Source organism: Dioscorea cayenensis, chromosome 22 (assembly GCF_009730915.1).
Source record: "Dioscorea cayenensis subsp. rotundata cultivar TDr96_F1 chromosome 22, TDr96_F1_v2_PseudoChromosome.rev07_lg8_w22 25.fasta, whole genome shotgun sequence".
Lineage (NCBI taxonomy): Eukaryota > Viridiplantae > Streptophyta > Magnoliopsida > Dioscoreales > Dioscoreaceae > Dioscorea > Dioscorea cayenensis.
In genome coordinates, this window is record NC_052492.1 from 65,489 (window position 1) to 89,000 (window position 23,512).

At 35.9% G+C, this 23,512-nt stretch overlaps 1 protein-coding gene across 1 annotated transcript; it reads left to right on the forward strand.

The window, feature by feature from the left end:
- The first annotated feature begins 860 nt into the window (after positions 1 to 860).
- Positions 861 to 23,158, forward strand: LOC120252721 (protein ILITYHIA). The gene is made up of 60 exons (XM_039260844.1): positions 861 to 1,068; positions 1,759 to 2,135; positions 2,249 to 2,380; positions 2,557 to 2,938; positions 3,073 to 3,219; positions 3,359 to 3,543; positions 3,662 to 3,788; positions 3,877 to 3,950; positions 4,332 to 4,408; positions 4,481 to 4,517; positions 4,591 to 4,757; positions 5,159 to 5,342; positions 5,777 to 5,854; positions 6,464 to 6,583; positions 6,674 to 6,733; positions 7,541 to 7,666; positions 7,751 to 7,847; positions 7,943 to 8,112; positions 8,654 to 8,956; positions 9,040 to 9,156; positions 9,235 to 9,336; positions 9,418 to 9,567; positions 10,688 to 10,852; positions 10,931 to 11,107; positions 11,373 to 11,495; positions 11,588 to 11,668; positions 11,769 to 11,885; positions 12,075 to 12,247; positions 13,255 to 13,332; positions 13,405 to 13,552; positions 13,973 to 14,095; positions 14,175 to 14,231; positions 14,323 to 14,433; positions 14,544 to 14,735; positions 14,812 to 14,985; positions 15,498 to 15,608; positions 15,689 to 15,758; positions 15,831 to 15,909; positions 15,998 to 16,100; positions 16,180 to 16,350; positions 16,476 to 16,598; positions 16,669 to 16,782; positions 17,283 to 17,389; positions 17,492 to 17,543; positions 17,625 to 17,731; positions 17,839 to 17,898; positions 17,982 to 18,096; positions 18,503 to 18,613; positions 18,691 to 18,828; positions 18,905 to 19,027; positions 19,113 to 19,184; positions 19,448 to 19,560; positions 19,920 to 20,078; positions 20,154 to 20,250; positions 20,320 to 20,502; positions 21,056 to 21,250; positions 21,367 to 21,543; positions 21,622 to 21,754; positions 22,089 to 22,167; positions 22,643 to 23,158. The coding sequence occupies exons 1-60, from the start codon at positions 963 to 965 to the stop codon at positions 22,683 to 22,685; spliced, it is 7,872 nt and encodes a 2,623-aa protein (XP_039116778.1). The 5' UTR covers positions 861 to 962; the 3' UTR covers positions 22,686 to 23,158.
- The last annotated feature ends 354 nt before the right edge of the window (positions 23,159 to 23,512 follow it).

Here is a 23,512-nt window from a genome sequence, read left to right on the forward strand (position 1 = left end):
ATTTTAAGATGATATGGATGATAGTTCATGGTTTTCTTTCTTCACTTTTTATTTGTCATTTATGTGTGACTTTCCCCTCACTTATTGTTACCCTGTCTAATTTTCCCTCTTGTCCCATTTTATTTTATTTTTTTAAAAATCAAGGATTAAATTAGAATATTTAATATCTTAATAAAAAGGTGAGACTATGTAATATAACATTGTTTAAACACTAAAAAAAAAAATATCTTAATTTACTACAGCAAATAATTACGGTCAAGTCTCTAAAATTTTAAGATTTTAAAATCATCATTAAAAATTTATGGTTTTAAATTTCCTAACAATTTGTTGATCTTGTAATTTTTTTTTTTAATTAGATATATGCAAATCAGATAATTTTGGGAAGTGTAAGTAGTAATTATGTATGAATGGTTTTAATGCTCACAGTTACAGTGACGCTGTCAATATTTGTTCCGACGAGTAAAAAAAGGGAAAGATTTTGGCTAGTTTGTAATGTTGACTCTTTGTACCCTGTTTTTTATATTAATAAAAATTATAAAATAGCTCTCAGAGCTCTTTCTCTTAAATAAATAAATAAATAAATTTTTAAAAAAAAGGGAAAGATTTTGGCTGGTGAGTCCATGAGGTGTTGTTGTTATGAAGAGAAACACTCATCCCATTTTAGCGTATAGCAGCACAACAATAAGAGGTTCATTATGAACTTATGACTCATAACACTGAGCTCGAGTTCACGATGTGATGGTGAATTAGCCAATTGCTTCACAGCATCCATAATGGCACATCGGTAAATATAACCAAACATCAAGAGCTTTTTGTAAGTTACCAAAAATTTCCTAAACCCTAGCCCTCCCATTCCTTGTCTGATCATCTGATCGTTGGCCTCCAGTAACCTCTGGAGCAGGGGAAAACCGAGCTCATCTTCATCCCTTCACGTCTGGATCACTCGAGGGTTCTTCCTGGCAATGGACGTGCTGCGAGCCGCCGCCGAGGAGGTCTCGACTTCGTCCACGAAGCTGCGGATTCAGATCTTTCGCCAAAGATTGACTCCTATTTTGCAAGATACAAGTGGTTCGATTCGTTTCCATTGTTTTCTCTTGTTTGAGAATTTCTTGAAATTTTTTGCAGTTGTTTTCAATCGCTGATACGTTTCTATTGTTTTATTTTGTTTGAGAATTTCTTGAAATTTTTTGCGGTTGTTTTCAATCGCCAATTTGTGATTTTTCTGAACCACTGCTTGCACTGCTCTTATTTCTAGGCTCCATTTATTGTTTTCGATCGCTAGCATTTTGATCATTTCTTGTGCCATTGATCAATGTGAAATAGTTTCGGAGTTCTTGAGAATTGTGGTGATGGTGGAGAAGAATTCTACCTGAAGTCTTTGTTTTCTCATGTCTCATGGCAATAATCTTATTTAGCTACGATAGAACTGAGCAAATAATGGAACCGTGAGTACTGTGATTTCAGAAGAATAGAGATTGTTGCTGAGGGTTCTGTTGTGCATTAGGAAATTTGAATTAGTTTAGTTTTCATTAGTGTTTGGATCATATCTTGCTTATTCTGGTATTTAATTTAGGTGTTGGAGTGACTGAATTATATCCTCTTCTTTCTTTGTTTCTTTGATTCATGGACAATAATTCTTCTTATGTGCTTGATGAACTTAATTATAATTTGCTTGAGAAAGGAAATTCTACTGGGAGATTTTAATCTATAAATTTGTTGACAGAGATTTCATTTTTTCCATTTCTTTTGGGTTTACAGATTTATCAGATGGAGTTGCATCTTTATTGGTGGACATTATTTTCCAAACTTTGCCTATTTATGATGATCGACATTCGACAATTGCTGTTGATGATTTGATAGTTAAGGGTTTAGGTGAAGCTATCTTCATGAAGTATTTTGCGACATCACTTATACAGTCTATGGAAAAGCATGTAAAGATTTATAGCCCTGTTGGATGTTACAAGCTTCTCAAATGGTCATTCCTTCTCTTGAGATGGAGTCAGTTTGCCTCTGCCTCTAAAAATGGTTTTTCAAGACTTGTCTGTGCACAAGCATCTTTATGCCAGATCCTTATGCAAGGATCTTACCACTTACGTGGAGCTTGCAAAAAGTTGTTTGTACATCTCTTCACTGAGGTATTTTATGATTAGTGGTTTCAACTCTTGAATTTTTTTTTTTGTAGAAATGCCCCTATCCCGCCAACCCAGACATATCTCATCCCCTGTTTTTGTTACCATCACACTTGCAGTTTCCGAATATGTATAAGGCCTATATTGAAGAGCTTAAGGATACAAGAATTCCTGGGAGAGATGGTGCTCATCTTATTGGAATATTAGTTGATTTTTCAACTACAAATACTTCTTTGTTGGATGAGTACAAGGTAGAAGTTATTGTTTTTTTTTATCCTTCCTGTTCTCTTTGTTTAAAAATGATCTGTATTTTTGCAAGAATTTTCAGTTGAAAGAAATTCTTTCCCTTTTTTGTCAAATGTTCAAGACACCATTCTATTTTAAATAATATGTGGACTATTGTTTGACCCTTATTTTCCTTATTCAGTTGATATTTCTTGAATTCTATATCAAAGTAGTGCTAAATTCCAAGGAGAAGCCATCAATAGCACTTTCAGAAGCTTTTCGACCACTTTTCACCCTAATTGGCCATGAAGATTTCAAAACTCTCTTGGTTCCTGCTTCCCTTAAAATGCTAAAGCGCAACCCAGAACTGGTAATGGAGTCTATAGCGGACCTGCTTGAATCAGTCAATCTTGATTTGAGTAAATATGCAATTGAGTTCATTTCAATTCTCCTGCCACAAGCTCGGCATGCTGATGAAGAGAGGAGGGTTAAGGCTTTAACGGTTATAGGCTGCCTGAGTCAAAAGTCAAGTGACCCAGATGCGGTATCTGCAATCTTCAATGCCATCAAAGCCATTTTAGGAGGTCAGGTGATACTTTCTTGTGTCTTAAAAAAACCATGACATTGATTCACAGAGTCTACTTTTCACGGCTGCTTTGAGCTTCATGTTTCGTATTGTCTGTTATATCAGTTACTTACATGGCCTTTCCTTGAACAGGCTCAGAGGGAAAGCTGACACTCCCTTCCCAGAGAACTGGTATGGTGTATGCTTTGAGAGAATTGTCAAGGAACCCTTGCGGAAAGTCTTTGAGTAAATTGGTGCCATCCATAACTAGCTTCCTCTTGTCATTTTACAAAGATGATGGTAAATACTTTAATGCTCTCTCTTAGTCATTTTTTGATGTAAATTTTTTTAATGCTTTCTCTTACTGCTTTACTCCATCACTTCTTTCTTCCACAAATACATTAGTGTATGTCAACATCAATGTATCTCTTTAATGCAGGAAGTGAGGAAGTAAAGTTGGCAGTCTTGTCTGCTCTAGCATCCTGGGTATCAAAAACTGCTGAAGCTGTTCAAGCGGATCTTGTTTCTTTTATTGGTGCAGGTTTGAAAGAGAAGGAAACCTTAAGAAAGGGGCATCTTAAATGTTTGCAAATTGTTTGCAAGAATTCCGAGTCATTAACAAGGGTAGGAAGTTCATTGTTTTCCTTAGATGCTTTCCTTGCTTGCTGAAATAAGTAGTGCAGGTTTGATTGATTTGTCATTGAACTCACCTGCTGTTTCTGGCAACCAATGTTTCTTTCAGGTGTCATCTTTACTGGACCCTCTTGTTCAGTTAGTTAAATCTGGATTTACAAAAGCATCACAGAGGTTGGATGGGATTTATGCCCTGTATGCTGTAGCTAAAATTGCCTCAGCTGACCCCAGAGCAGGTTCTTTTCATTATTATATTTCTTAACTTGCGTAATACGTATAGATTGATTAACCATTGTAAAAGAAGGCCGTGAATGAATCTTGCAGAGGAGGTTCTCCAGAAGGAAAAGGTTTGGATGGTGATTGCTCAGAATGAGTCTACATTTATTCCTCTAAATATGGTAATTAGAACCTCTTGAAGATGGTCTTACTTCAATTCTGATATACATATATATATATATATATATTATTTTGGGAAGATTTTCCCACCTTGTTATGTTCTGGATACTCTCAATATTTGATTGACTGCCTTCGATGAACTAGTTCTCTCATTAATGGTTTTATGCTAAACCCTTGCTTCATTTTTCATTCTTAGCAATCCAGTTACTATCCTATTTATTTTTCTGGTTTCTTGGTTTTACATGAACACATATTTATTGTTGTTACAACATTAACCACGAAAGCATATTTGTATGTACTGCTGTACAGGGAAGTTCTTTTCTTGATTTAAACTTCTTTTTTTCTCTCTTTCTGTAAAAGCACATTTGTTACATTCTCAACAGGTTCTAAAGCTACCAATTGAGGATTGCCTAGCATGCATTGATCTTCTCGAAGTGCTGCTTATCGAACATGTAAACAGGTTGTCAACTGTTCCTTGTTTCATACTAGACATTTCTTTGGGTGATCTCTAACTACCGTGTTACCATTGCAGAGTGCTAGACACCTTGTCGGTAAAATCCATGTTTCAGGTAAATTGAGTTTTTACCTAGCTGCTACTGAGATGCTCTATTTTACTATGGAGTTAGTGTTTGCTCTGTGCAGTTATTACTTTATATGCTTTGCCATCCAAGTTGGGATGTTCGTAGAGTTGCTCGTGAGACTACCAGGAAGATCAGCTCTGCATCTTCTATTTTATTAGAGGACCTCTTTCTTGAGTTTTCAAGTTGGTTGTCAGTTCTTGGGGAACGGATCTTTCTCTCTAAAGCAAGGTCTGTTCTTAGTGGAAATCTATGTTGCTTTAAAACATATATATGGATAACTGTTGTTGCATGATGGGATCTTTATTGGTATTGCTATCAATGGTATATGTTGTACTATCTCTTAACAGTAGACAACATAACTCATTTGCTTGCTATGATTGTGATGCAAAGTTGGAGCTGTATCTAATACAAATATATTTTGTGAAGGCATCTTATGTTGAGCAGTTATCCTTTTGCTTGAAATTGAATGTTGCAGTTCCTTTTAATTGACTTACACTATTTATTTCAGTTGTTCTAGCAGCTACTTCTCATGGTATAGTTATGATTTCTTGAATTTAAGTACTTGTTTCATTTTGCTTTTGGCTGCTGTAGTTTAAAATTGCTGAAAAGTTCACATGAATCTTTTGCAGTGACATGGACGGTGCTTTTGATGCTCAGGTTCCTTTTCTTCCTTCTACCGAGGTATTAGTGAAGTGCTTGTTTTTGATTGCACCTGCTGCTCTGGCTAGTAGCCAAAGGATTTGTTCCCGGCTTATTTTGTGCTCTCACCATCCCTGCATAGCTAGCACTGGTCGCAGGCGCACAGTGTGGAAGGTATCCTGCTGTTCCTCTGATTAGATGTAACTTTGTCTGGCGGTTTTATGCTATGAAAGGATATCTTTGTTCTTGTTAATCAGAAGAGAACAAGGGATAATATTCTGGCATTTCTGTTAATATTGAAAAGTCCTGATTGTTCTGATATTTTTTGTGATGCGTTATTACCTTATTGTGCCATGTGACATTTTTTAATAAACAATTCTCAATTTTTTGTTCTATGCTGGTTACTCTTGTTTATCACTTAGTGGCTGAATATTTATCAGACGTTATTATTTTCAATCATTTTTTTTAAATATTCATAATATGTTGCTATAGCTGTGATTAAGAGTCTAATTCTCTATTAGCAGATTTATTTGCATTCTAGAACATTATTTGTTGATTTGCACATGGCAGACTCAATGTTTATGCTATACTTTTCAATTTATTTTCAGAGGCTTCAAAGAAATTTGTTGAGGAGTGGGCATGATATTATTGATATAATAGCAGCGAAGGTGGATACTATTTGCAAGGTAATAATCTTTATCATTCTGATCTATCTATCTGAGCAATAATGCATGCTTTAAGTTTTTCTTCAAAGCTATGTTCTATACCAACTTGTCAACTCTGTAGCTGTGCCTTGGAAAGATCGGCATGAGTTCAACCCAAACAAGAGACTGCCACCTCCAAGTGCTAAATGATTTCTTGAGAATTCTATCACAAGCTATTTTCGACATGTACATAATTTCATGAAATTGAAGTGTGCTTATGATGCATATAAAAGCTATGTTAGCTTCTTGATATGGTTGATATTTATAAATATTGTACTATTTTGATACATATTATCCTATTCTTCTGCACATTGTCAGCTCATCCTTGGACAAAGCTAACCATAAGAAAAGGAAACCTTCATTTCAAGTGAACATGATGAATGAAAACTTTTGAATTTGCTGGCAATTATCTTATTTTATTTTATTTATTTTATATTTTTTTATTTTATGTTATGATTCCTTCATGGCATATTTAGATATGATACTAGAACTAAATGAAAGAATGATGTTTGTATATTAATATACTCACCTGAAATTTTGTTTTGCATGTTCAACTTGAGTTATGGAATCTGATACAGCCATTTCTTTTAGGATTTAATAGGGCCTTTGGGGCTAATGAGCCCCAATCCTATGGAGCAGTGTGCAGCCTTGAGTTCATTATCAACTTTGATGTCGATAACACCGGACAACTTGTTCTTGGCATTTGAAAAAGTGAGATGCAGCTTTTTTTTATTCTAATTATTAAACGTTTTATCATGGTCTTTGTCTTTATCATAACTGCTATCGTTGTTGTTTGTTCAGCACTTTAACAAGCTTCCTGAATGTTTTTTGCATGACACACTTTCAGAAAATGATATTAAGGTATACTGCTCTTTCATATTTCTCTTTTCTGTTTTATTTCTTCATTGATTCTAAATAAGTATGGATTAAGAGGATGAGATTGCCCTTCAATGCAAATATGATTGTATTAGTTCATTTTCCTGGTTTTCTATTTACTACCTTTTTTAGGTACCACTACTTGTTCTTTGCCCTATTTTATAATTTTACATAGAAAGTCTTATCATGGACTTTGATTTCGGATGAGCTTGAATGCATTGCCTGTAAATTACTTTCGTTTTGAGTGTCTCTAAATTACTGCTGTTACTAGGAATATGAAGTGCTCTTGGTTAATATACTAATTGAGTTGTTTTATCTGGTTGTCTTTGCCATGTTATTATTTTGAATTGTAATTTGTGAGTAGGTAAGTTGCTGGTGTGCTTGTGTTAATCGTGCGATATGGATATAGCCCTTTAGGCTTTCAAAAAGTTTATGGAGTATTAGTTAATTATTTATTTTTAATGAATTATATGTCCTTATGTTTGTTTATGCTTTACTGGTTTTGTAGTCTTGGATCCCTCAAGTCTTGTATTTATGAATTGAACTGAATATAAATGGGTTTTTGCTTATCGTCATTTGAGATTTCTGTAACTGGTGGGCATTTGAGTGAGATCTGATGAGTTATTTTCAGAATAGTGTGATTTTGCCGCATTAAAATACTATATTTGTTTATACTTGATTATGTTACCCTCCTGTGAAGAGGCACGCAGAATGTGTTGGTGAACACTTTACATGTTTTCCACTGGGAAGTTATTGTTTGATATTACCCTTACTGTTATATTGCCATTTCAGATCTTTTTTACTCCAGAAGGACAACTATCAAGTGAGCAAGGTGTTTATGTCGCGGAAGCTGTTGTGGCAAAAAACACAAAACTTCCTAAAGGTAGATTTCGGCTTTATGATGACCAAGATAGTATGGTAAGCCTCAATCTTTTTGTTTCTTGTAGGTTTGAATCACTTTATATAAGATGCCATATTTCATATCTTCTTCCTTATTCATAGGATGGTGTTACATCAAGTCTTCCTACAAAGGACCAGAATAAAAGAGAATCTACTGGCTTGGGGAAAAAGGACACGAATAAGGCTACAAAGAAACCTGGTATGCCCATTTATCTTCCTTGTATATTAGTCATATCCATTCTTTTGAAACTATGCTGTACTAAAGCCTTCATTTCATGTACATTCTGCATATAGAGAAGGCTAAAACTGCAAAAGAGGAGGCAAGAGAATTGCTCCTAAAGGAGGAGTCGATTATTCATGAGAGAGTCAGTTTGTTACAAAAGAATCTTTCTATAATGCTTAAGGCTCTTGGTGAAATGGCCATTGCCAACCCAGTTTTTACACATGGTCAGCTTCCTTCAATGGTGAGCTTTTGCTAATATCTTTTATTAGCTGTCTTGTTTTATTTAGTGTAAAGTTTATGAAGGGTATATCTTTTGGAATAGCAATTGGTTTTCCTTTGATGTGATGAGCTGTGAAGCTCCGTTGCACACAATGTTGTGCAACTATGTAGGTAACAGCTGGCCTATTGTTTTAATTGAATGCAAACTCAAACGTATTTGAGACACTATTACAGGTGAAATGCTGATTTTTAATGTATTATTTGGAATCAGATGTAGAATATCTGATATCTATTTCTTATAGAGAACTTTGATCTTTTGTGAACAAAACCAGATTTATAACTGACTGACTTCTTAATCCTTGATTCTGATAGTGAGGTGAATGTATCATTTTGGCCAAATACATTGTTGGAGTATATCTTCTTGTGCCGTGAGGAAGTATTTTGTTTGATTTTATGATCTTTATGAACTCATAACATCTATTTATTTCCCTTGCTGATGCTTGTCTCTGTCCTTTGCAGTGGCATAATGTTTTGGCTGCAACTTAATTTTTATTTTTCTGCAGGTTAAGTATGTAGATCCTTTATTGAGTTCAGCCATTGTAAGTGATGCTGCATATGGCACCATGCTGCAGTTGTCCAGGTGCTTAGCTCCTCCTCTGTGTAACTGGGCTCCTGAAATTGCAGCTGCTTTACGTATTATATCGACCAAAGATGTGAATATGGTGTGTGAGATGATTCCACCTGTTGTTGATGGGGAAGTAAGCAAAAAACCACCATTAGGTCTGTTTGAACAAGTAGTTAGAGGTTTGTCAATATCCTGCAAAAGTGGACCTCTACCGGCAGATTCCTTTACGTTCATTTTTCCGGTATCATATTTTTCTTGCCACCAAATGTGCTGCAGTTGAGTCAGTTCGTAACATTCAGAGTTCTAAAAGTTCTTTGGTGGCAGATTTTGGGACAGATACTGCTTTCATCAAAAAAGACAGCTCTTCATGATGATGTACTACAGATACTTTCTCTGCACCTGGATCCGATACTTCCTCTTCCTAGATCCCAGATGCTATCAGTTAAACTTTATCCTCATCCCCCTTCTGGTAACTCCAATTTTCGGGACGATGTTTAAGATCTCTGCTATTGTTTGCAGGTTCTGTACCATGTACTCGGTGTTGTTCCAGCTTATCAATCCTTGGTGGGACCGATGTTAAATGAATTGTGTTTAGGTCTGCAAGCTGATGAAGTGGCACAAGTGAGTTTTTCTTTTCTTTGTAAATATCTTATTTTACCATGGCTGCCACATTTTGATTGTTTTGTTTTTTGTTTTATGCAGGCTCTTTCTGGAATTTATGCAAAAGATGTTCATGTGAGGCTTGCATGTCTAAATGCCATAAAATGCATTCCTGCTGTTGCTGGCCATTCTCTACCTCAGAATCTTGAGGTTGGGACACATATTTGGATCGCCTTACATGACCCAGATAAGGTTGCTGATTATTTATTATCATTATTTGTGATTTTTTTAATCAATATTGCTTGAGTAGATTTATTTGTTTTGTAAGGCTCCTTATTTTGCAATTTCCTTCAACATATTTACATGATCTGTTCACGTTTTCTACTGAAAACATTAGATTAGTCAAACTTGTTTCCTTTATTATATAGCTTTCTTCAATTGTGGCAAGTGGCAACAGGAGTTTGAAATCTTTTATCAAAACTACTTCACTCAAGTTGTATATACTAACATACTAAGTTAATTTTTAGCATGTTGAATTGGAAAGGTCATCGGTGCCCTCTCACATGTTTAACTTGTCAATTTCCTATATCATTACTGACTTGTAATCTACTCGTCAAAGACTGGATAGTGAAAATTAAATTGACATCTGCTTTAGTTTTTTTCCTTTATATACCATTATTGTGTCTTTTTTGTAAATATGTTTATTATTTCTTCCCTTAAATAAGTAAATTCACTCTCTACTCAATGAAAACCATCATATTAAAAATGCTGCCATAACGTTTAGTTTCCTCCTCAAAACATCTAGCTCGTTTATTATTTATCACCAGTTGTTGGGGAACTTGTACATGTTTGGTCAAACATTGTTCTTACATTTCAGAGATCTATATCAATTTGCCAAATGAACTTATTCTATGGCAGGAATCCTTAGACAAATAAGAAAATTACAGAGAATGAGAAACAATTGAGGCTTTTTTACACAGCTTAGTTCAGCATGTATCAGACTCTATTTACATAAAATTTGAGGATTGATTGATGACAGAGAAGATATCTTATGAAAAGATAGTGTATTCTGTAATCACCTAGCTTCTACAGGTGTGGTCTGCTTAAGGATGATTTATTACATTTTACTGAAATATTTATAATAAGAAGGTATTTTCCTGACTGTACTTGTGTGTAATTGAGACCATCTACCTGGTTTCTACCATGGTTTTACTTGATGATTCTATGAACTATACATATGCTGCTTTTTAATGTTTTTTTTTTCATGCTATTGGAAGTGATCAGCACAAGTTTGCAATGCATTTCCATCAAAGACCTTTTATTCCTTCTCCATGATTACATTTGGTAACAGTAAATATCTACTGATGTTCAGGCTGTTGTAGAAGTGGCAGAAGATATATGGGACCGGTATGGTTCTGATTTTGGAACTGACTATTCTGGTCTTTTCAATGTACTTTCACATACCAACTTCAATGTGCGGATGGCTGCTGGAGAGGCATTAGCTGCAGCTCTGGATGAAAACCCAGAAACTGTGCAAGTTAGTCTTGTCATTGATTCCATTGCTTTAGGTGAAAAAATGAGTTCATTGTTTTTCATTAATTTTTTGCCTTTTCAGGAAACACTTTCTACTTTGTTTTCTTTGTATATTCGGGATCTTGGCAGTGGGATGGATGTAGCAGATTCTTGTTGGTTAGGACGACAAGGCATAGCTTTGGCACTTCTCTCTGCTTCTGATGTGTTGAGAACTAAAGATCTTCCTGTTGTTATGACATTTCTGATCTCACGTGCCCTAGTAAGTTTATCATGCCACTACTCTTTGGTTCTTGTTTAATTTGTTGTCAACTTTATTATAGGTTATGCAATCTAAATTGTAGGTGATACCTCATGGGAGTTATTCCAGTAATCTAATAATTTTGTTGGTAGATACTTCTCAGTTTGATAGCCCGCCATTGTTATGTTAAATCATATAATGTGCAAAAATTGAATTTGCTATCTCATGTTGATTAAGATCTCTCTCTCTCTCTTTTTTAAACATAATTTTTCATATTCTATTGCAGGCAGACCCAAACCTGGATGTTCGTAGCAGAATGATAAATGCTGGGATCATGATTATTGACAAGCATGGGAAAGAAAATGTCCCCTTGCTGTTTCCAATTTTTGAAAGTTACTTGCAAAAAAAAGTATGATTTTATCTCATTGGAAATTTCTTTACTTTTTATTAGTTTTCATTTAATTTGTAAGCTTTTCAGTCAACTCTGTCGATTTCATATAGGCTTCGGACGAAGAAAAATATGACTTGGTCAGAGAGGGTGTTGTTATATTTACCGGAGCCCTTGCTAAACATTTATCCAAGGTGCCCATTTATGAAGCATTTTTTTCTTCTTTTTCTTTTTTCTGGGTTGAGGCTTTTAGATGTCTGGTTGATCCTTGAATTCAAATTTTGATCTTGCTAGGATGATCCTAAAATACATGCTGTTGTTGAGAAGTTGTTGGATGTTTTGAACACTCCTTCAGAGGCAGTTCAACGAGCTGTCTCTGACTGTCTATCTCCATTAATGATTTCAAAGAAGGCAAGTAATAGCATCTCTACTGCCTAAGATGTAATTTCTTTTCTCATTTTCTTGTTTGAAGTGTGATGATGTATTTCCTACATTTCCTGATGTTTCCACCGTTTTTCATAGAAGTTTCCAACCTTCTCTCTCAAGCTTGATAAATGTGACACTGTTTTGTACCCTTTCAAATATTTGTGTTTGGATCAGGAAGATGGCCAAACTCTTGTTTCTGGACTTTTGAATCGGTTAATGAAAAGTGACAAGTATGGAGAGCGGCGTGGGGCAGCATTTGGCCTAGCTGGAGTTGTAAAAGGCTTTGGAATATCTTGCCTTAAAAAGTATGGCATTACCACTGTGTTGAGGGAAGGTTTGGAGGACAGGTATGCAACTCAATTGTCCCCCTTGCTTTCTATCTCACATGCTAGTATATCATCAGTGTAAATGCATCACTTCATGGTTTTCTCTTCTTTTATTTTTGATGATTTAGCATCTATGTACTAGTGAGCTAAGTGCCAAGTGGCACAATCCAATGGCTTGGGTTCAATCTCGACTTATATGTTGAATTGCTATTTGCAGAGGTCTCTGCTTAATCTAAGGCTGTACATGAAAAATGGCAGCTTGTATTTAATACCTCAATTCTTCAGATGAATGATGGTCTCAGAATCTATAGCATTGTGTGTAACAGAATAAATATTTCATCAGTATATATACACATACAACATGCATATATATATGTATACACATACATGCACACGTAGTAAAGTAGTTAAATATCGGTGAGTATCTCATTTTCTTTTGGTTATGGTGAAGTTTTATTATTTAAGGAAGTTCATAAATCAATGCTAATTTAAGTAGAAGATAAACACTCTTCAATAGTGCAACTGCAACATTTATTCAAGACAAATAGCTGGAAATGTGCATAAAAGCCAGCACTCTTTGCTTGCAAATAAACAGAGAAGCTCGCAGTCATGAAGTGTTGAAAAAAAAACATGCAAACTACTTATCTTTGTCAAATTATATATCCCCTCAAATGTGTTTGTGCTGATATTTCTTTGGCCAAGGAAAGTCTTATCTCATCAGTGAAAATCTTCTGTGCGAACAGGTGGGCTAAGGCTTGATGATCATAATTCAGATTTAACCTGTTATGATAAAGTTGGCCATGAAATGCTATGGCCCCATGTAAATTTTGAATAAGTTCACGACTATGATCATTAATGTGAAATAAGGAGCAGTTCTCCAAAATAATTCTGCTTAAATGATATTTTTCTTTCATTTTTCTTCTATGGGGTCGTTAATGTATGTTCATAGGTATAAAATTGACAGAAAAGTCAATTTCCTTATAAATGCAAGTTCTATGTTCCATATCTTTAACAAATTTCTGCTGCAGAAATTCTGCAAAATCACGCGAGGGGGCTTTACTTGCGTTTGAATGTCTCTGTGAAAAGCTTGGGAGGTTATTTGAACCGTGAGTAATATATCATTTCAGATAAAGCATACAAGCATTGATTTATATATCTAATTATATCTTTCCTCGCAGATATGTGATCCAAATGTTACCGTTGCTTCTGGTTTCTTTCTCTGATCAAGTTGCTGCTGTACGTGAAGCTGCTGAGTGCGCTGCTCGTGCAATGATGTCAAAAATGACTGGTTATGGAGTGAAACTTATCCTTCCATCACTTCTTAAGGTTCTTGAATTTTTAAGCTCCTTCATTACTTGTGGATATCTATTGCAATTTTGAGTCAGTTGTAATCAATACTAGTCCATATTGGTTGAATTTCAATTTTTTGTGATCCTTGATGAAGGCATGCACTTATCCTTGTTCAAATGAATATCTTCTTTGTGTTCTCATTTTATTTATTTTTTGATCAAGCTTCCACTTCACTTGTCATTTGAAAGACTTCAATGTGCTTATGCATTTTAAAGGGTTTGTTAGGGAACTATTGTTTTTACCCTTTTTAAAATCTTGATTTGTATTCACTAATAATATTTTAATTTGCCTGGCATTCTTTCTAAAAGCAGGCTGAAGTTTTAATTAAACTTTGGAAATTATGAAAGAAAAGTATATAGATCTGGTGTTTTGTGACATATTTTGAGCTTTGACCAGGGTTTGGAGGATAAAGCATGGCGGACTAAGCAAAGTAGTGTTCAGCTGCTTGGAGCTATGGCATATTGTGCTCCTCAGCAACTTTCTCAGTGCCTGCCCAAAATTGTTCCTAAATTAACAGAGGTACTTTTACTGTTCAACATTGGAAATTAAAAATGATTTAATTTGGAGTTGGTTCTTAAAAGGGTATGAACTTATGCAGGTTCTGACTGATACACACCCAAAGGTTCAATCTGCAGGTCAAACATCGCTGCAGCAGGTGATCGCATAGTTTGCTTGCTTGACACTAATCACATTTATCATAATTTGATATTTAATTTAAGTGCTCTCTCTCTCTCTCTCTCTCTCAGGTTGGTAGTGTGATAAAAAACCCTGAGATATCTGCCCTTGTTCCCACTCTTTTGATGGCTCTCACTGATCCTAATGAGCACACGAAACATTCTCTTGACATTCTTCTTCAAGTAAGCCTTCTGCATGGTCATCAAACCAAGCTGTTATATAACTTTAAAACATTATCTATTGCCAAGGATGGCATGCTTTACTTGCTGATGGTGTTGATTGTATATTCCAGACTACTTTTATCAATTCAATTGATGCTCCTTCATTGGCGTTATTGGTGCCTATCGTTCACAGAGGCCTAAGAGAAAGGAGTGCTGATACCAAGAAAAAGGCAGCACAGATTGTTGGCAATATGTGTTCCTTAGTAACTGAACCCAAGGACATGGTTCCATATATTGGATTATTACTTCCAGAAGTGAAAAAGGTTCTTTTTTTTATTCTGCATTAATGACATGATTGCTATCCTTTGTGTCGGTGATTTAATAGTCGTGCTAAAATAGGTTCTAGTGGACCCTATACCAGAAGTTAGGTCTGTTGCAGCCAGGGCCCTTGGATCTCTAATTAGGGGAATGGGAGAAGAGAACTTTCCGGAACTTGTGCCCTGGCTGTTGGAGACGCTCAAGTCTGATAACAGTAACGTTGAGCGATCTGGAGCTGCGCAAGGATTAAGTGAGGTGAGAATCCTTTTTTTTTTTTCTCTTGATCTTGCAGTATCATTTCTGTGATATTTTTTGTCTGGTATGCATTTTCTTTTGTATTCAGTATGTGTTTCTTAATGATCACTGATAATTTATTATAGAATTGTATCAGTGTGTAAATTCAAGATAATACCTCATGCCAATAAATAGTACTTTACTCATATTTTACAATAAAATTTGACTAAAAGTAAATGGATTTACCCTTTGACTTGCACTTTTCATTCAGTTTTGGTTGCACTTGCGGAATTGTGAAAAAATATTTTGTTTGATCATACTAAGGCATAATCCCTGAAGCCAATAATTCGAATTAGTCATTTGTCCTATCACTTTCTCAACCTTGAATTAAAGTAGAAGCTAGTTAATTTTTCAAGCATGCAATGAATCCACTCATCTTGGACGTGCTTGTTTTATAACCTCTGTTTATTTTTGGTAACATCCTCTACATTGAATATAACATTTCATTGATACATGGGAGTATACATTGTTAGGTTTTAGCTGCTCTTGGTAAAGAGTATTTCGATCACATCCTTCCTGATATCATCCGGAATTGTTCTCACCAAAGGGCATCCGTGCGGGATGGGCATTTGACACTTTTTAAGGTGAGCAGAGACATTTTTCCTTTTTTTTCAATTCCCTTCTGGTCTCTCTCAATCTTAGTCTCATAAAATATTACATGCAGTATTTGCCAAGGTCGCAAGGCATCATGTTCCAGAATTACCTACAGCAAGTGTTGCCAGCCATATTAGATGGTGTGTGAATTTTTTTGTGGATATTGCTTTGGATTCTGTATTCATTTCTAATATGGGCATGGTTTTATTTAGGGCTTGCTGATGAAAACGAATCTGTTCGTGATGCGGCACTCAGCGCAGGCCATGTTTTTGTTGAACATTACGCAACTACGTAAGTGCTTCTATGATCTTTTGTGCTAAGTTTATGTTTGTTTTATTTCATGAAATATGGAATATTTATTTCTGAAACACCATAACAGTTCTCTTCCTCTCCTACTACCTGCTGTCGAAGATGGCATTTTTAATGACAACTGGCGCATTCGACAAAGCTCAGTTGAACTTCTTGGTGACCTTCTTTTCAAGGTTTGCCCCACCGTCTTTCTTCACCAATTTTAGATTAAAATTCCAAATGTATCCGGTGATTTACTTTTGTCACTTGCAGGTTGCTGGAACATCAGGAAAGGCATTACTGGAAGGTGGCAGTGATGATGAAGGTGCCAGCACTGAAGCTCATGGACGAGCTATTATTGAAGTATTGGGCAGGGATAAGCGCAATGAGGTTCTTGCTGCTCTTTATATGGTTCGTACCGATGTCAGTTTGTCCGTACGGCAGGTATGCGTGACCACCAAGGATTTTTACCTTGCTAATGTTTCTCATTATGAGTTCTAATTTAGTTGGAAAAACCTTTTGGGGCATAAGGTATATAGCGCCACATTCTAAACTTTTTCTTTTGTCAGGCTGCTTTGCATGTCTGGAAGACCATTGTAGCCAACACTCCCAAGACCCTTAAGGAAATAATGCCAGTTTTAATGAACACCCTAATCTCTTCTCTGGCCTCAACATCCTCAGAAAGACGGCAGGTCTGCACCTAAGAATACAATTTCACCTCATTGAAAGTTTTGGCTTATTCTTTAAATTTCACTTTACCAGGTTGCGGGGAGATCTCTTGGTGAGCTTGTTAGGAAGCTTGGTGAAAGAGTCCTACCCTCCATCATTCCAATTCTGGCGAAAGGACTTAAAGATCCCAATATGAGCAGAAGACAAGTGAGTTCTCTGTCATGATCAGATCCCCTTTTTTTAGCTTTGTGCTCAAGTTCTTACTTAGCCAAATGGTTGAGTACGGTTTGGCCCAATGCTTAGTGTGGATATACAATTGTTTACTTTTGGGGGTGGGGGTGGGGGTGGTTCTATAAGCTTAGCCAAAGAGCAGCAACCCTTTTTTTCCTCATAATGAGTTTGATTTTTGATTTTTAGAATCCGTATTGCAACAGATGAAAATATTCTTCTATAAGCTCATGAGATGATATATGTAAATATGTATATATAGGCATGTATATTGGTATTGTATCAAAACATTAGCATGGATTTTGTTTATGTATGAGTGATATTAAGTTCTGGTTGTCTTCATATATAAATAGCCATACAATACTCTTTTTTGTTGGGCTCATCTTTCTTATCTGACAGCTTCCTATTGAATATCCAGGATAATATTTATTTTTTTGTTCTCATAATTTCTTTTTTTAATGCTCAATTTTGATTAACAGGGTGTGTGTATTGGTCTAAGTGAAGTGATGGCAAGCGCTGGTAAGCACCAATTGCTGAATTTCATGGAACAGCTCATACCTACGATACGTACAGCCCTTTGTGATAGGTTTGCATTTCTCACATACAGTTGTTCTTATGCGATCTTACGTTTATTTATTTTCTTATTGTTATATATAACTGTGCAACCTTCACTGCATGCTTGCTACAGCTCGGCAGAAGTTCGTGAATCTGCTGGTGTAGCATTTAGTACTCTATACAAGGTACTTCTCTAGCTTGTGAATTTGGCTTCTTTGGGTACCTATTTTGGGCCGTAACATATCTCATGAAACCTAATGCTTCAGACTGCTGGCATGCAAGCAATCGATGAAATTGTCCCTACTCTCCTGCGCTCATTGGAAGATGATAAGACATCAGAGACTGCTCTTGATGGATTAAAGCAAATACTAAGGTTTCATTTTAATTTTACTTGCCGTGTAGGCTTTTAATGCGTATTGTAGATATTTGGTAGTTGATCAACTTCTATTAATTGTTAATTTATTATGTTTCCAACTTTAGTGTCAGGACAGCTGCAGTGTTGCCCCATATCTTGCCCAAACTGGTCCATCCTCCAATTTCGTGAGTTTATTGTTCATTTGGTTTGTCCCTATGATAAATAGAAAGCAACTGTTTGTGTTGTGACACATTTGTTATGCGTTCAGTGCCTTCAATGCCCATGCTTTAGGAGCCTTAGCGGAGGTTGCAGGGGCTGGTTTAAATTCTCATGTTGGAACAATTCTTCCAGCTTTGCTAATTGCTATGGGTGAAGATGATGTGGTTAGTTATGCCTTCTCAATTCTCTCCTGAGGGTTACAGTTTTCTTGGCTTTCCTTGATGCTTGTCTATTATAATTTTTATGTTTTGTTTCTATATCAATTTTCAAATTCAATTAGGAAGTGTACAAAGGTTTTAACATTTCGACTTTTTATAGCTGTTAGTACAGCTGCTGCTGGATTTGAGAAAAAAAAAAAAATGATGTCATTGGTGTCATGGTATCTAGAACTTGTGTTCACTGAGCAATTAAGCTAATTTGAATCCGTTACCTTGAACTTATTATCAATTTTTATATCATTAATTATTTCTTATTATTAATTATTTTTTCCAATGTGATCTTGAGTGCCATGTTCCTTTTTAAAAAGTTAAGAAAGTGTATTTTATTATTCTGATCTTTTTCAAATTTTAGAACCTACGAAACTCTGCAAAGAAGGCTGCTGAAACTGTTGTTTTGGTGATTGATGAGGAAGGCGTAGAGTCCTTGATTGCAGAACTTCTTAAAGGAGCTGGAGATGGCCAGGTTAACTCAAATTGGTCTGAGTAATATATTGTTGTTGTTTTTTTCCCCATTAATCTACTCATTTGGACTTCTTGCAGGCTCTCATGAGAAGAGGTTCTGCCTACCTGATAGGATACCTTTTCAGAAACAGCAAACTATACCTGGTGGATGAGGCCCCTGACATGATCTCAACACTGATCGGTTTGTTGAGTGATACTGATTCTGCCTCTGTGATGGTACATATGTAGAGCAGTCTATGATTATGTCTAGCTTTACTCCAATACAACCATATACTGATGTTACACTTGACAGGCTGCTTGGGAAGCTTTAGGAAGGGTTGTTGGATCAGTTCCAAAAGAGGTCTTGCCTTCATATATCAAAGTTGTTCGTGATGCGGTCTCTACAGCCAGAGATAAGGAACGAAGAAAAAGAAAGGTACATTACATTGTTAACAGATACATCTCTTCCTAATACATATGATGTCTATTCCCCCTGACATTTCATTGTGCTTTCTTATCAGGGTGGATCAATCCGTATACCCGGCTTGTGTCTTCCTAAAGCTCTTCAACCTTTGCTTCCAATTTTTCTCCAGGTATTAGCCATACAGATTTTGTAATCTATTGATGCCTAACTTTGCAATTTAGTCATACGACCAGTTACCATAAATTTGCCATGTTTGCAAATGTGGGTGTTTTAACTCTGGACCTTGGTTGTCATGAAGGATTTGGAGAAATCTATTCTTCATAGGTTAACTTGTTTAATTCAAATTGATGCTGTGTAGGGGTGATGCACCATAATTACAACCTGACTTTCGATTCATATTTTGCTGATGTTAAGACCTCCTTATACTGGCAGGGGCTAATTAGTGGTTCGGCTGAAACAAAAGAGCAAGCGGCTGAGGGTTTGGGGGAATTAATTGATGTGACTAGTGAACAAACTCTGAAAGACTTTGTTGTTCCCATCACAGGGTATGACTATTAACGAGCCTGAAATTTTGATATCTCATATATTATATTTATAATTTTGTATTTAGTATATTTTCTTGTGGGTTTTTTTTTTAATTGGGAGTTATATTCCTTTGCGAAGGTAGGTTGGTGCCTGTTGTAAAAAGTTTAAAGATGGCTGGACTTGATTTTGTATTAGTTTAGGGTGCTTTTCATACAAATTGGCTGGTAAATACCATGTTGTTCTATGTCTATCATCTTTATAGTAGAAATTTTACCTTTTAAATCTATTTTAAAAACGAGAAATAGAATGTAGTTGTTTACTGGATACCCAGATGATGTATTTGCAGTGAGTGACATCTCTGTCCAAAATTTTCATACAGGCCTCTCATTCGGATCTTGGGAGATAGGTTTGCTTGGCAAGTTAAAGCAGCTATCTTGTCAACATTATCCATCCTAATAAGCAAAGGAGGGATTACCCTAAAGCCATTTCTTCCACAGCTTCAAACTACATTCATCAAATGCCTGCAGGATAATGCAAGGTTGCATCTGAAATGCGATTTTAATATGCCTCTGATGTAGCTTAGTGTTCTTATGTTGAACAATGAGCAATGCAGGACGGTTCGCACAAGCTCTGCGCTTGCTCTGGGGAAGCTTAGTGCTCTAAGTACTCGGGTCGATCCTTTAGCCGGTGACCTCCTTTCTGCTTTGCAGGTGACAAATGTCTGTTGAATATGTTGTTGATGTTTAGTTTTAGCACTTCCTAATAAGTTGATATATCAGGCTTCGGATGGTGGTGTCAGGGAGGCTGTGTTAACTGCTCTTAAGGGTGTTGTTAAGCATGCAGGGAAGGGTGTAAGCAGTGCAGTTAGATCGCGGCTATGTATTGTCCTCAAAGGTTTGTTACAGCTTGATGATGAAGGAGTGCAAATTTCCACAGCAAAAGTGATGGGAACTCTGTCCCAGGTTTGGATTAATTGTCATATTATTTGAGTTTAGTTTGTTTCTGAATTTTTATCAGTGGTTTGCAATACTGAAGATATCAAAATCTTTGCTGATTATAAAATCCTTCGGGACATTTCAACAATAGCCATCTTGCAGGTTTGTCGAATTACTATGTGAACTCATTATCCCTGAAATATTGCTTGTGTGACTTGTGGATGCCCCATGTTGACCATATGTAAGGGGTTTGGATATCAGTGCTTCCAAACATAAACCTGATTTTACATCCCTGTGTGGTCTGCATGTGGTGCCTTATGAAAATATGCTACCCTTGATTGTTCACCTGGAATTGCATATTGTTGTAAATGTTTTTGTGGATGAATTATAACTAGTATAATGGCATCTTTTCCCTTGTGAATCATTATCAATGTAACAGTACCTTATAAGGCTATGCTTATGAGGCGAAAATTAAATTATGGCACATTAAAGCATTATTTCTGCTTGTGGAAGCATTTTTTAATTCAATTCATCTTCCTTCTTGTCATCTCTATCTAACCTGTCAGCTTTGCTTTGACAGTACATGGACGATAGCGAGCTCTTGGATCTTCTTCAGACACTGTCTGACTGGAGTGCTTCACCGCTCTGGTACATTAGGCATGGGGCTATGCTTATGTTTGCGTCAATGGCAGTGCACAGCGCATCAAAGATAGGCCAATCTTCAATGTTTCCTTCCCTTATAAATCATTTAAGAGATGCTTTGAAAGATGATAAGGTTCTCCGTTAATCAGCCCATACATGTCTTGTGTATTTATTATTTGAGCTTACCTTTTTATTTTAATTTAATTTAATTTAATTTTATTTTATTTTATTTGTCATTTGCTGCAACAGTTTCCTATTCGTGAAACTGCTACGAAGGTGTTGGGAAGGCTTTTACTGTGTCAGGTCCAAACTCAAGCTAATGCAAATGCATCAGCGGAGATTCTTCAGTTACTTCTGTCGGCTGTCAAGGATGAATCTAGTGAAGTCAGGAAGCGATCTCTATCATGTCTGAGATCTGTAGCAAAGGTCTGAAAGATGAATTTGGTGCATAGCTTGTATGGTTTTTATATGTAATAATCTTTTCCTTTTCTTACTTCACTTTAGGTGAACACTTCGTTTGTTACAAATAATCTATTGATCTTGGGCCCTGCTATTGCGGATTGCTTGAAGGATGGGAATACCCCTGTACGACTTGCTGCTGAACGTTGTGCACTGCATGTTTTCCAGCTGACAAAAGGTATTTCTTTTTACTTCATTTTTATTTCTATGCTGTGTAAGAGTTAAGTGCAATGAATGAGTTAATATCCAGAGACATCCAAATGTTTCGAATTTGTGCAGAAAAGCTGCATCATGATTTTTTTTAATTAAGTAATTATTTAAAAAAAAGGCTTGTTTTTATGTATATGTGGTGAAACTTGAAAGTTCAGGTTTTTTTTTTCTTAATTTGCTTCTTGTTTTGTATATGTGGTGAAATTTGGAAGATTTGGTACCTATAATGGATTTCCGAGTAGATTTTTCTAGTTCTCTATAATGCATTCGTTGAACCAAGAGTTTGGAAATATTCTGTACAGGTGCAGATCATGTTCAAGCTGCACAAAAGTACATCACAGGCTTGGATGCAAGAAGACTTTCAAAATTCTCTGAGAACAGGTACATTTTGTTTGAACCCTTTAAGGTCTTGTTGGCCTTGTGCCAAACTGCAGCTTGCAATCTTGGTAATATTTGCATTTTGTTTTTCACAAGATATAATTATTTTTCGACGACTATGCTACCTATTAAGTATAGATGGTTGATATTAGACACGGCCACATTTTCATTGTGCTATTTGATATATAGCCAATGAAGTGAACCTCAGGTTATTCAATTTTTTTTTATATATTTATGTTGGAGCCTTGCCAATAGTCATTGGCTTCTCGTTACTGGTGTATTCTTGGTAGCTGATGAAACTAATCTTTGTCAGTTAGAAGCTAATTAGTGTTTTCAAGATGTATTGGTCAGTGCATCAAGAACCATATCTACAGTCAGTAAACAAAACATGTCACATAACTCTCTACTAGGACCTCTTAGGTTTCATTGACTTACTTTATGGTGTAATTCTTATTCTTTGATTGCTTGGTTCTTGCAGTGATGATAGTGGGAATAGCGATGATGATGCAGCAAATACATGAAACATCAAGCACACCTTTGCTTTACAGATTTATGCCGTATGATCGGCCATCACACAGATTGGAAGTCACAGAACAACAGACTTAATATTTTTTTTTTTTAACTCTTCAGTTTTCCATCCATAGGCAAAGATCACGAAAGAGTTTCAGGGGGCACCCAAAATTTATGGCAACAAAGAGTTTGTTTTTTCACTTTACGTGGGACCTATATTTAAGTTTTAATCCAATTATCTGAAAAGAGGGGATCTCTTCCCTTTGTAAAGATTATAGTTGTCTTCCAGTTTTGTACCATGTACTTATACGTGGGTGGGATTGATTGAACAAGTTGGAATTTCTCTGTTCACGTTGGTTCATTATGTGCTTCATTGATGGTTTTGTTTTAGACGTTTTGAATTGTAGTCTAGTTTTGTACAAGTGAATTGTAGTCTATGATATAATCGTCATCGCTTATCTCATCAATTTATTTAATTCTCAGATCCTCTGGTCTTTTCATTAGCCCCACTTTGTGTTTCTTTCTTTGACCGTCATGTCATTCTCAATGTCTCAATGACTTAAAAGAATATATATATATATATATATATATATATATATATATAAGATAAAAACACAAAACACAAAACACAAAAATAAATGCTTCTAATTAAGCCTAATAAATTCTATCTTATTCTTCAGTTACCTCGTATTTACGTTAGTACTGTTATACTATACCCACAATGGATTTTAAGCTTGAGCGTATCCCACATCTGACGGCGTCCATCTCGAAACTTTTAGAATCTTATAGCCGTCTGATTGGGTGTATATGAAATTTTAAGTTGAACCCGCGAGGCATT

What these genes read in the sequence shown, in the direction of transcription:
- LOC120252721 (XM_039260844.1), top strand. Translation starts at nt 963, where the DNA reads ATGGACGTGCTGCGAGCCGCCGCCGAGGAGGTCTCGACTTCGTCCACG. An exon ending in CTTTGTTGGATGAGTACAAG is followed by an intron (nt 2,381 to 2,556) that starts GTAGAAGTTATT and finishes TTCCTTATTCAG; the next exon opens with TTGATATTTCTTGAATTCTA. An exon ending in TGCCTGCAGGATAATGCAAG is followed by an intron (nt 20,079 to 20,153) that starts GTTGCATCTGAA and finishes TGAGCAATGCAG; the next exon opens with GACGGTTCGCACAAGCTCTG.